Here is a 12,479-nt window from a genome sequence, read left to right as displayed (position 1 = left end):
ACCAGACCATTTGAGAAGTTGTTTTCTTCTCTTCCTTTCAATTGTTTTGTAGTTGTTTGCTGCGCATGTGAGGTTGTTTGCACACTGGTGCAACTATTCACCTGTTGAGGATTTCACTGCCTTTCAATGGGTTTTATTCGAAGGCAGCAAGGGCTTTATAAACATTGAGTAGAAGACAACTAGCTGTTACAGGGGGCATTTTAGTACTTCCATACAGAAGGTAGAGTGACTGGCCCCAAACAACCCATCGTTAGTCAGGAGTCAATCAAAATGTTGTTGCCAAGCAATTATCCCTTCGTTCAGAATCCATTAGCACTGTGCTGAATGCTTTAGCTCTCAAGGACGTCACAGTCTGTTTTCTTGAATTCTGTACCACGGAGGAGGATGCAGGTACAGATGAAGGACTGAAGAGTTTGACAGATGGAGTGAGGACGTATTAGAAGGTTTGGTGGATTTAAAAGTGGACAGATTCCCAAGCCCATTTGGAGTTGTATTCCAGGCTGCTGGGGAAGGCAGAAGATACAATTAAAAGGACTTTGACTCAAATGTTTAATTCCTCTGTGGCCCTAGGGGAAATGCCAGAGGACAGGAGGCCAGCTAATGTGGTCCTACTTTACCAGAAGGGTGGTAGAGATAACTTGGGGAATAACAGGCTGGTGAGTCTCATGTCAGTAGTAGGGGAAAGGATTGAAGAAAAATTTAAAGGAGAGAACTGATCTCCATTTGGAGAGGCAAGCTTTGATGAGGGGTAGTCAGCATAGCATTTTTTTTAATGATTATGATGTATATTAATGATATTGTGCATTGGTTGCACAATATTCAGCACCATTCATGACTCCTCAGGTACTGAAGCAGCCCTTGTCCAAATGCAATAAGATCTGGACAATATCCAGGCTTAGGTTGACAAGTGGAAAATAACACTCTCGCCACACAAATGGCAGGCTATGACCATTACCAATAAGCCACAATCTAACCACCACCCCTTGACATTCAGTGGTGTTACCATCACTGAATCCCCCACTATCAATGTCCTGGGAGCTATCATTGATCAGAAACTCAACTGGACTCACCACATAAATGCATTGGAGACAAGAGCAGACAAGAGCTGGGAATACTGTGACAGGTAACTCACCTCTTGATTACTCAAAGCCAGTCCACCATCTACAAGGCATAAGTCAAGAGTGTGATGGAATACTCCCCACTTACCTGGATTGGTGCAGCCCCAAAAACATTGAAGAAGCTTGACACCATCCATGACAAAGCAGCTGCTTGATTGGAACTACATCCACAAATATCCACTTCCTCCACCACCAACACTCAGTTGTAGCAGTGTGTACTATTTACAGGGTGCACTGCAGAAATTCACCAAAGATCCTCAGACAGCACCTTCCAAACCCATGACCACGTCCATCTGGAAGGACAAGGGCAGCAGGTACTTGGGAGCACCGACCCCTGCAAGTTCCCCGCTGGTCCAGTCACCATCCTGACTTGGAAATATCTCACCGTTCCTTCACAGTTGCTGGATCCCTCCCAAAAGGCATTGTGGATCAACCCACAGCAAGTGGACTGCAGCGGTTCAAGAAGGCAGCTCACCACCACCTTCTCAAGGGGCAATTAGGGACTGGCAATCAATACTGGCCCAGCCAGCGACACCCACATCCCACAAAATGAATAAATAAATAAAAAAGTGAGAATGTTGTGGATGACATGAAGGTGGCTGGGTGGTTAATAGTGAGGAGGAAAGTCTTAGCTTCCATGAAGAAGCAGAAGGGTTGGTCAGATGGGGAGATCATTTGCAAATGGAATTTAACTTGGGTGAATGTGAGGTGAGGCACTGTGAAAGAAACAATAAGACAAGGCAGTACTCCATGAATGGCAGGACACTAGGAAGCTCAGGAACAGAGGGATCTTGAAGTGCTTGACCACAGATCCCTGATGCTGATAGGACAGGTTAATAGAGAGAAAGAAAACATATGAGACACTTGCCTTTATCAGCTGTGGCATAGATTATTTGAGCAAGTAGGTTATGTTGGCGTTGTATAAAACTTTGGTTACAATATTTCATATGATTCATGACTCCTCAGAGATGGAATTAGATGGTGTCCATAATCAGCAAGACCTGGACAAAGTTCAGAATTGGGCTGATAACTGTCAAGTAAGATTTGTGTGACAGAAGTGCAAGGTAATAACCATCTTCAGTAAGAGTATTTAGCTGCTTGTCCTTGACATTCAATAGCATTGCCATCAGTGAATCCTCTACTATCAATATCTTGGGGATTAATATTGACCAGAAACTAAGTTGGACTTGTCATGATTAAAAGAGCAGGTCAGAGGTTATGAATTCTCTGACAAGTACCTCACCTGTGTCTCCTGTTTATCAATACAAGTCATGAATGTGAGGAAATATTCTCCAGCCATGTTTATTAGCTGTTTAGAGGGTCCACTGATCTTGGAGGTTCGTGCAGCAGCAGGAACAGTTCAATAGAACATCGTTTAAGGCACTGGCCGAGGGGCATCATTGCTGGACTGTTAATCTGGAGACCTAGGTAATGTTCTCGGGACCTGGGTTTAAATCCCACCATGGCAGGTGGTGGAGTTTGGATTAAACTTTTACAAATCTGGAATTAAGAATCTAATGATGACCATTAATCCATTGTTGATTGTAGGAAAAACCCATTTGGTTCACTAATTCTCGTTAGGGAAGGAAACAGCCACCCATACCTGGTCTGGCCTACATGTGATTCCAGGCCTACGTGTGACTCCAGACCACAGCAATGTGGGTTGACTCTTAGCTGCCCATTGGGCAGTTTGGGATGGGCAGCCTAGCCAGTGACCCCCACATCCTGTGAATGAATTTTAAAAAAAACCTGCTTAACATTGGAAGCAGTTCAGAAAGATTTCAATGTAAGTTTATCCCTCCCGAAGTAATGTTGTAGAGATGTACAGCATGCTAACAGACCCTCTGGTCCAATTCATCCATATCCTTATTAAACTAGCCTTATTTGCTAGCATTTGGCCAATATCCCTCTAAACCCTTCCTATTCATACATCCATCCAATGCCATTTAAATGTTATAATCGTACCAGCCTCCACCACTTTCTCTGGCAGCTCATTCCATACATGCATCACTCTCTGCTTGAAAAAGTTGCCCCTTAGGTCTCTCTTATATCTTTCCCCTCTCACCTTAAACCTCTGCCCTCTCATTTTGGACTTCCTGACCCTGGGTAAAAGACCTGGGTAAATTCGCGCCTCGTGATTTTATAAACTTCTATAAGGTCACCCCTTAGCCTCTGGCACTCCAGGGAAAACAGCCCCAGCCCATTCAGCCTCTCCCTATAGCTCAAATTCTCCAACCCTAGCAACATCCTTGTAAATAAATGAGCAAAAACTGTACACGGTACTCCAGTTTGGACTTACTAATACCCTAGTTTTAGCAAGTTTCCCCTACTTTTATATTTAAACCTCTTTAGATAAAAGGCCATAAAATCCTTTCTGAAATAGTATGCAAATAATATGCAGCATTGCATTATTCCATGATCACAGATTCAATGAGCAGAATAAGGTACAATGGGTGTGCAAAAGAAAGAAAGAGTGTTTAATGCTATTTGAAAGCATGGTACTAATTGTCTTTGACATAGAAGCTGACCCCTACGTTGGTCTTTTTTTTAGATCTAGTATCTCGAGGGGCTGTCACCTACAAGCTGAATTATTCCTGCTGTTACAACACACTGTTGCTGGATGAGGAGAGAGGCAAATTATTTGTGGGATCGAAGAATTACCTCATCGCTCTCAACTTGGAAAACATCAGCAAACATGACAAGAAGGTGAGTAATGATCAGGTGCGGGCTGTATATCCAGCAAGTCTGAGGACTTTACTCCACAAGGAGCTGACCTTCTGATTAATGAGATTACAGATTTACATTCCAATTAGGGATGTGAAGGAGACAATAAGAATGGCCAATGGGTAGTAAAACTTCTGTAACACTTGTTGGCAGAATAACTAGAAAGTTTTGGTTCAGTTCCTGGGAATAATCTACTTGATCAAAACCATCAATTTCCTCCACAACCTTTTTATTCCCCCGGCTCCCCCTTTTTGAAGCCACTTTTGAAGCTGGTTGGGAGTTTATATGACGGGCGCCTCACTCCAGTGGAAGAACTTGAAGTGGATTACATGATCATTTCTTCAGGACATTCCTCAGGGAGATACATCAATGGAGATACTTTTAGACCCTGCTGTCTTCATCTGTTGCTAACAGCTTTTATTCACCAGTCAGACTGGGGATAATGCTGGCCTTTTGGTTTGAGGAAGAAACACTGCTGAAAACATGGCAGAAAATATTTTCAAAACTTTTATGGGTTTTTTAATATCCATGACAGGACGTCAATTTCACAAACCGACTTTGGGTGAATTACTCTTTGGAGGGCCGGTATGGATTTGGTGAGCGAAAGGGCCTGTTTCCACACTGTAGGGATTCAATGATTCTATGATCTATGATCTTAATGTGCTCTCTTTGTCTTTCCCCTTTTTCACACTCCCTTTCCCTTTCTCTTGCTCCATTTCTCTAATGCCCTGAAGAGTGAGCCTGGATGAATGATCAAGTGGAGCTTAGATTCCTTGGGTGGCATGATGGCTTAGTGGTTAGCACTGCTGCCTCACAGCACCAGAGACCTGGGTTACATTCCCTCCTGGGTGACTGTCTGTCTGTGTGGAGTTTCCATATTCTCTGCGTGTCTGCATGGGTTTCCTCCCACAGTCCAAAGATGTGCAGGCCAGGTGAAATGGCCATGCTAAATTGCCTATAGTGTTAGGTGTGTTAGTCAGGGGTAAATATTGTGTAGGGGAATGGGTCTGTGGGTTACTCTTTGGAGGGTTGGAGTGAACTTGTTGGGCCAAAGGGCTTGTTTCCATACTATAAGGAATCAATCTACCTCCTGACTGGAGGATGAAAACAGCTGCATTTGGACAGATGGACTCCTTACACAGGGTTGTGCTGATGAGCTGCTTCACTAACCCTGGCCTTGCTGACTGTTAGGATACACTCAGTGGGGTTTCTTGGCCAAAGTTGGGAGCAGGACCCTGAGGTTATTTTCCTCTCCCTGTGCCCTGGATGAGAGAAACCCACCTCTACAAAGCAGGCTCAGCTTGGCCACATCAACAGACTCAGGACATTGATCTGAAGATCCGCTCTGTGAGCTGAATTCTTCATCTGGTGACCCGGAGGAACTTCTCTGCATTCCGATCTCCCCTGGAATGAAGGTGGGTGGATGCAGCAGTCACTCAATTTTTTTTTAATGGAGACATTCTTTATCTAACCTGGAGACAGGTTGGCTATCCAGTGAAGATTCTAAAATCTGGAGGATCAGTTAGAGGCCTTTCAGCTTGAAAGGAATAGGATAGTGTCAATGAAACAGCATGTCTATCTGTGCGCGTGTGTATGTTAGAGTGCCCATGTGTTAGTGTGTGTGTCATAGTGTGTGTATTTGTATGTTTCTTCTCCTATATCCAGCTGTGGAGGGAGAATGTCTACACCAGCCTGAAAAACTGTCACTCCTTCCCCTGTCCCGGTCTGCTGATTAGAGACTACCTCCAGTTGGAGCAACTGGCCTCCAGTGCCTAAGGGAACCTGAACTGGAAAATCCCAGCTGGCCTCCTTCCTTTAGCTTGAAGTGGCACTACCACAAGTGGGCGGTTAGCCCTGCCACCTTCACCCTGATCACATTACCGTTGAAACAGCCTGGGGGCTTGGGTGCTGGTCGGGGTCTGCAACTCCAGGCCTATGGCTCAGTGACCACATCACGTGAAAGGATTTCTTTAAACTGGTGCATACTTTCCTGAGTGTACTGTTGCCTCACGTTTATGAGAACGTGGTGTTCCTTTACAGGCCAAAGTGGCAGCCCGAAGACTTCTGTTGCCATTAGCATCAGGCCCTGATTGCAATGAATTAACCCATTAGCTGTGTTTTTTTTGGTTCAGGACTATGTGATGCCAATGAATGTTGAGAGGTGGGGAGGAAGGATGGGGAAGGCAGAGTGAAATAAACACTCTCCTTCGTCCAAGATACACAGTGACCAGACTCTCATTTCTTCTGTGTGATTCCCATGTGGAATATCCTGTAACCAGCTGAAACAACTCTGCATTACCCTGATATCTTTCTCTCTCTGTTTAATGGTTGGGGTATGGTTGACCTAGTTTCTCGGGTAGCTGTTCAGTCTGATACATGAGGCTGAATTCCACTGCGAATCAAAACCAAGCTGATGGGCGATAGTGAGTACATTCACTGAAATGATCCTATATTTGATTGACATGCAGCTTAGCTGATGTCTGAGTTGGTACCAGGCAGCACTGCAATGCCTTCTGTGTTGAGTTGAAAACCCTCCCAGCCTCATTTTTCTTCCAGTCTCTCTTTCCCCCCCGCTAGAGTAGCTGGGTTGCCATGAGACAAACAAAAATCAGATTTGGCCAATCGGTTTAAATTATGCCCCAAACTCCAATCAAGTTTGAATTTAGAACTTTGATAATATTAAAACCAATGAAATGATCCAATGTTTTAGGCTATAAATACCAGACATTTTGAACAGTTAGCCAGAGTGGCAAGGTGAACTATCAAAAGACCAACAGATGTAGGCTGCTAGTTTCAGAGCTCTCAAAGGTACCTGTCTGTGGAAGAAGTTTGTTCAGTAGAGCATAGAAACCAACCTGGAGAGAGAATCTACAGAGGAAACTCAGCAGAGCTGACTGGTTTTGAAATGTGATTAATTTTTTTCTAAATCGCAATTGGGATTTTTGTTTTATCGGACCAGTATTATAGAGGGGGAGGTAGAAGATAGTTTAAGAGAAATGAGTTGTAAATAATTGTTGGTTAATATTCTGTTAGACTTAAAGAAATAAAGTTGTTGATTGCTACTTCAAATACTTCCCTCTGGGATAGTTCTTTGCCTCTTGAATTTTAACAGGTGACAGCACGGGGTGCATCTTTTCTGTGTGGCTGGTTTAAATTAGCAGAGGGGTTTACCCCGTGTACTAACAGTCCGTAGGACGATAGTGGATAAAGGCACAGTTACAACAATCCAGGCCAAGCAATGATACTGATACTCCACTTGTCCCTCTTTTTTTTTCTTCTTATCTAAATCCACCATTGTAACCCTCCTTTGCTCTTCTCCCTCATTTGTTTATGTCCCTTTCATAATCATAGTCATACAGCACGGAAACAGACCCTTTGGCCCAACCAGTCCATGCCAACCTTAATCCCAAACTAAATTAATCTCACTTGCCTGCTCCTGTCCCATATCCCCCCAAGCCTTTCCTATTCATGTATTTATCCAAATGTCTCTTAAACATTGTAATTGTGCCCATATCTACCACTTTAATACTATTCCCTTCATTACCTTCCTATGGTAGTGAGTTTGCCATTTTCTCTCCATTTTCTGGGTGAAATAGTTTTTATTTCAGAATTCCCCAATGGGTCTCTTAATGACTGTCTTATATTGACGGCTTTTGGCTCACTTGTCAATACCAGAGGAAATGTTCCCTTCATATCCACCCTAAAACAAAACTTCCAGCATTTCAAACATATCTATTAGGTCATCCTCTGCCCGCATTTTGTTTTTAAGAGATGATTCCTTCAATTTAATGTTTTATTGGAGAAAATAGCAGATAGTAAGGAAACAGAAGATGAAATGAACAAATATATTTCCTCTGTCTTTACTATGGAGTGTACAATTCCACTAATAGTTGTAAATCGAAAAGTGAAAGCAACTGGTGAAATTGCAATCACCAGGGAAACTGATGGCTGTGTGGACTGAGAAGATCCTGGCTCCTGAAACATTTCATTCGAGGATTTTAAAAGAGGTTGCTAATGAGGTAATAAATGCATTGGCCATAAGTTTCCAAAATGTGTTAGATTCTGGAAATGTTCCATCAGCCTGGAAAGTAGCATGTATTACTCTATTCAAGCAGGGAGGGAGGCGGAAAACAGGAAGCTATTGACTGGTGTCTGTCATCGGAAAGTTGTTAGAGTTGAGAGTTGAAGTGTTTATAGCTAAGCACTCGGAAACACCCAAGGTAATCAGAGAGAGACAGTACGACTTTGCAAGAAGGAAATCCTTTTTAACCAATTTATTGCAGTCCTTTGAAGGAGTAACAGACACTGGATGAAGAGGAGGCCATTAACATATTGTACTTGGCTTTTGAGATGTTCCACGTAAAAAGCTGTAGTGAAAAGCATTATCGAATGGTATGGAGGGTAACATGCTTGTAATCAATAGAAAATTGGCCGGTTGGCAATGGAGGTCAATGAATAGGTCTCTTATAGATTGACGGTATGTGACAATGGAGTTGACCTAGATAAGGGTCTGTGTGGGGGCCCCAGCTTTTTACAAATCGATTTTAGATGAGGTGAATGAAAGCACAGTAGTTATGTTTGCAGATGATACTAACATAGGTGGGAAAATAAGTTATGCAGAATACAGAAGGATCTAGATGAGTTGAGTAAGCAGGCAAAAATCTGGCAGATGGAGTACAACGTGGGAAATATGAAAGTTCTTCTTTTTTCATAAAAAGAGTAAGTATTATTTAAACATTGACTGATTGCAGAATTCAAAGATGCAGACATAGCCTAGTGTATGAGTCACCAAATGTTTATATGTGGCTACAGTGAGTAATTAAGAAGGCTAATCAAGCACCATCCTTATTTTCTAACAGGATTTGAATTTACCAGTGAAGATGTTATGCTTCAGCTATACAGGGCATTGGTGAGACCTCATCTGGAGTATAGTGGTCTCCTTATTTAAGGAAGGACATAAATGCATTGTAGGTACTCCAAACAGCATTTGGTAAATTGATAACTGTAATGAGTGGGTTGCCCTCTGAGGAGAGGTCAGACTTACTAGGTTTGTTTTCACTGGAGTTAACAAAGACTTAAGTTGGGTTGACAAAGTGAATGTGGCAAGGATGTTGTTTCTTGTAAATCCAGAACTAGAGAGCACTGTTTAAAATTTAGCAGCCACGTTTTTAGGAAGGTGATGAGGAGAGTGGTTTTCTTTGAGGCTTGGAGCTGCTGGTATTAGGCTGCTGAATGGACCTGCCTAACTTCCAATAATGTTGCCCTTGCTCTGTGCACCTCCTGTGCTAAGCACTCTGTGTGTCCTTGTTTGCTATGATCTGCCCATACTGCTCATAAAACCTTTCACTATATGTAGGTACATGTGACAAAATAAGTCAAACATTGTGCACCTCAGAAGGTGGAAGCAGAATCATTGAATATTGCAAAGGCAACAGTACGTCAGTTCTTGTTGGGCAAGGGAAATAAAGATGATCAGGTGTAGATATGAAAGTGATATTCAAAAACTGAGAGGTCAGCTGTGATCTGACTGAATGGTTAAAAAGATTCCTGGGGACAAATGGCCTACTTTCTCTAATTCATATGTTTGTTCATTTTGACTCATTCAAGATTAAGTAATTTGATGGGCAGCGTACCAATTCAGAGGCTGCGGAGGGGTTCGAGAGATGGGATCCACGTGATCCTTGCATTTGAAGCTATCCATAAGATATAGGAGCAGATTTAGGCCATTTGGCCCATTTGAGTCTGCTCTCTGCCATTCGATCATGGCCGATAAGTTTGTCAACCCTATTCTCCTGCCGTAACCCTTGACCCTCTTACCATTCAAGAACCAATTCATTCTATCTTAAATAAGACCGTTATTGTTGGTATTGTGAAGCCCATTAGGAGGGATGTGAATCGGTAACTTTCTGACCCCGCGTGCTACCCACTGAACCATAGTTGACGCTACTTTTGAATTTTGAAGCGAGAGAGCTGACCTTATTAAAACATACAAGAATCTCAGGGGAAATGACAGACTACATGCTGTCATTTGTGGGAGACCTTGTGGGACAGTCTAGGAACAGAGGAGATGATCTCTGAGTAAGAAGCTGCACATTTAAGGCAGAGATGCGGGAGAATTTTTTTTGAGGGTTGTGAGTTCTTTACTGCGGAAGGCAGTAGAGACTGGGTCATTAAGGTTTGTTGGAGGCTGATTGATTCTTAATCACTTAAGGGAATCAAGGGTTTGGGGAAAAGGCAGGAAAGTGAAAAGGAGGGTTATCAGATCAGCCGTGATCTCGTTCAAAAACGTGGAGCAGAATCAATGGACTGAACGGCATATCCTACCTCCACATCTTATGGCTCAATCTTCAGAACTATTGCCAAACTGGGATTGCTGTGCTGGTCTGACCTAATCAGCCCACAGGACACACGACTGTGAAAAGCCTCAAGGGAGGGGCTGGAGGAAGTAATTTTATTTATTGCCAGAAAGCTTGTTCTATCATTCACTGAGTTGGTAAGCCAGATGGCTTCTCTCATTGACTGTGACATCATGTATTTTGACAGAAAATAATAAGATTAGAGCGTATTCTCAGAAAGCAAACTCGTTGCCAACTTGAGGCAGTAATTATTGTGAGAAATTCATGGCCTTGCTTGGTAGGCATTTCAATGAAGCACTTTTTCATCACTGCACCAACGTGGATGTTTAGTGAATTAAAGCAGTCCCTTGGGTTTATTATGTAATGCTGTTTAGTATATTTCAGTTCCCAGCTAATTAAAGTGACTGATTAACCTGACTGAACGGATTTAGCAGCATTTTCTGAAACAAGCCATAACTCGTTTGGTAGCTCTCTCTCTCTCTCTCACCTGTGAATTAACAATGTCATGGTTACAACTTCTCATCCAAATAACTTCAAAATGTCATCCCAGGCTTACAGTCCAGACCTGGTTCTGAGGGACCTATCTTTCAGGAGGTGCTTAAACTGAATCATCGAATCCCTACAGAGTGGAAACAGGCCGTTCAGTCCAACAGGTCCACACTGACTCCTCCAAAGAGTAACCCACCCAGCCTATTCCCCTACCATATATTTACCCCCTGACAAATGCACCGAACCTACACATCCCTGAACACTACGGACAATTTAGCATGGCCAATTCACCTAACCTGCACATCTTTAGACTGTGGGAGGAAACCTACCCAGACACAGGGAGAATATGCAAACTCCACACACACAGTCGCCCGAGGCTGGAATCGAACCTGGGTCCCTGGTGCTGTGAGGCTGTGGTGCTAATTACTGAGCCACTGTGCCACCCTAAGAAAAGCAGTCTATCTCTGGGCTTAAAGCATCCCTTGGCATCAATCAGAAAAAGCCAGAGGTGTGCTCCATGGTCAATGTTCGACCCTCACTACTACGGATTCTCAGGTTCACTCAAGTTGACTGTTTGTGGGATCTTGCTCTCCTCATATTGGCTGCTGCACTTTTTCCAAAACTGTAATGAGCACACCTCCATGTTCACAAAGTACCTTGTACTGGGGATGTCCTGAGATTGTGAAAGGTGCTATATGAATGCAAGTCATTTCTTTCTTTTGACACCCTGGAAGTGATAGTAGGTTTCTTGTTGGTCGTAAAATTATTTGTAAAAATCCCTAAAGTGTGGGAGCAGGCCATTCAGCCCACACCAATCCCTCTGGAGGGCATCCTACCTAGACCCGCCCCATATTTTCACTCTGCTGATCTGCGTAACCTGCACATCTTTGGACTGTGGGAGGAAACTGGAGCAGCTAGAGGAATGTGCAAACTCCATACAGACAGTGTCACATGGCTGGAATTGAACTGATGTTCCTGGCACTGACTTAGCAGGGCTAACCATTAAACCAGCATGCCCCTTTGTGAAAAGCAGCCTCTGTATAGATATTACCCATTTATTGGGGGGAGCTCCTGGTACAATTTGCTCCTCTTAGCGGTGGCACGATGGCTCAGTGGTTAGCACTGCTGCCTCACAGCACCAGGGACTCGGGTTCAATTCCATCCTCGGGCGACTGTCTGTCTGTCTGTCTGTCTGTCTGTCTGGAGTTTGCACATTCTCCCTGTGTCTACGTGGGTTTCCTTTGGGTGCTCTGGTTTCTTCCCACAGTCCAAAGATGTGAGGGTCAGGTGAATTGAAACCATGGTAAATTGCCCATAGTGTTAGGTGCATTAGTCAGAGGGAGATGGGTCTGGGTGAGTTATTCTTCGGAGGGTCGGTGTGGACTGGTTGGGCCGAAGGGTCTGTTTCCACACTGTTGGGAATCTAATCTAATCTTTACCTTTGGCCGATGTGTAGAAATGGTCTTGCCCATCTTACAGGGGCAAAGGCTGATCTGTCCATTGCAGGTAAATGGGGGATTGTTGCTTACTCAATGTGCTCCATGCTTGACCACAGAATGATGAGACTGTCATGCGTTTATCTCCAATCCATGTATTCATCTCCAGGCTGAAAGACCACCTCCTATCCACCTCCTATCAGACCCTGACCCTGGTTTTGGACTCCCTGGTCACCTGGAACATTCTGCATCTTTCTGTTAGAATCTGATTGTCTCTCCACATGCTCCTGAACTCCAGTGAATATAATCCTAACTGATACATTCTCTCCTGTATAGTTATATGGGTCACTGCAGTG

General features: G+C 43.5%; 1 protein-coding gene across 1 annotated transcript in view; it reads left to right on the top strand.

The window, feature by feature from the left end:
* LOC122559240 (semaphorin-3A-like) overlaps positions 1 to 12,479 on the top strand; it is a 172,746-nt gene that overhangs the window by 39,622 nt on the left and 120,645 nt on the right. Inside the window, exon 3 of the mRNA XM_043708621.1 lies at positions 3,670 to 3,824. Coding sequence (XP_043564556.1) covers positions 3,670 to 3,824 — 155 coding nt within the window. The remainder of the gene's footprint in view (positions 1 to 3,669; positions 3,825 to 12,479) is intronic.

Source organism: Chiloscyllium plagiosum, chromosome 18 (assembly GCF_004010195.1).
Source record: "Chiloscyllium plagiosum isolate BGI_BamShark_2017 chromosome 18, ASM401019v2, whole genome shotgun sequence".
Lineage (NCBI taxonomy): Eukaryota > Metazoa > Chordata > Chondrichthyes > Orectolobiformes > Hemiscylliidae > Chiloscyllium > Chiloscyllium plagiosum.
Note: the sequence above shows the minus strand (reverse complement) of the source record. Positions and strands in the feature narration are given on the sequence as shown.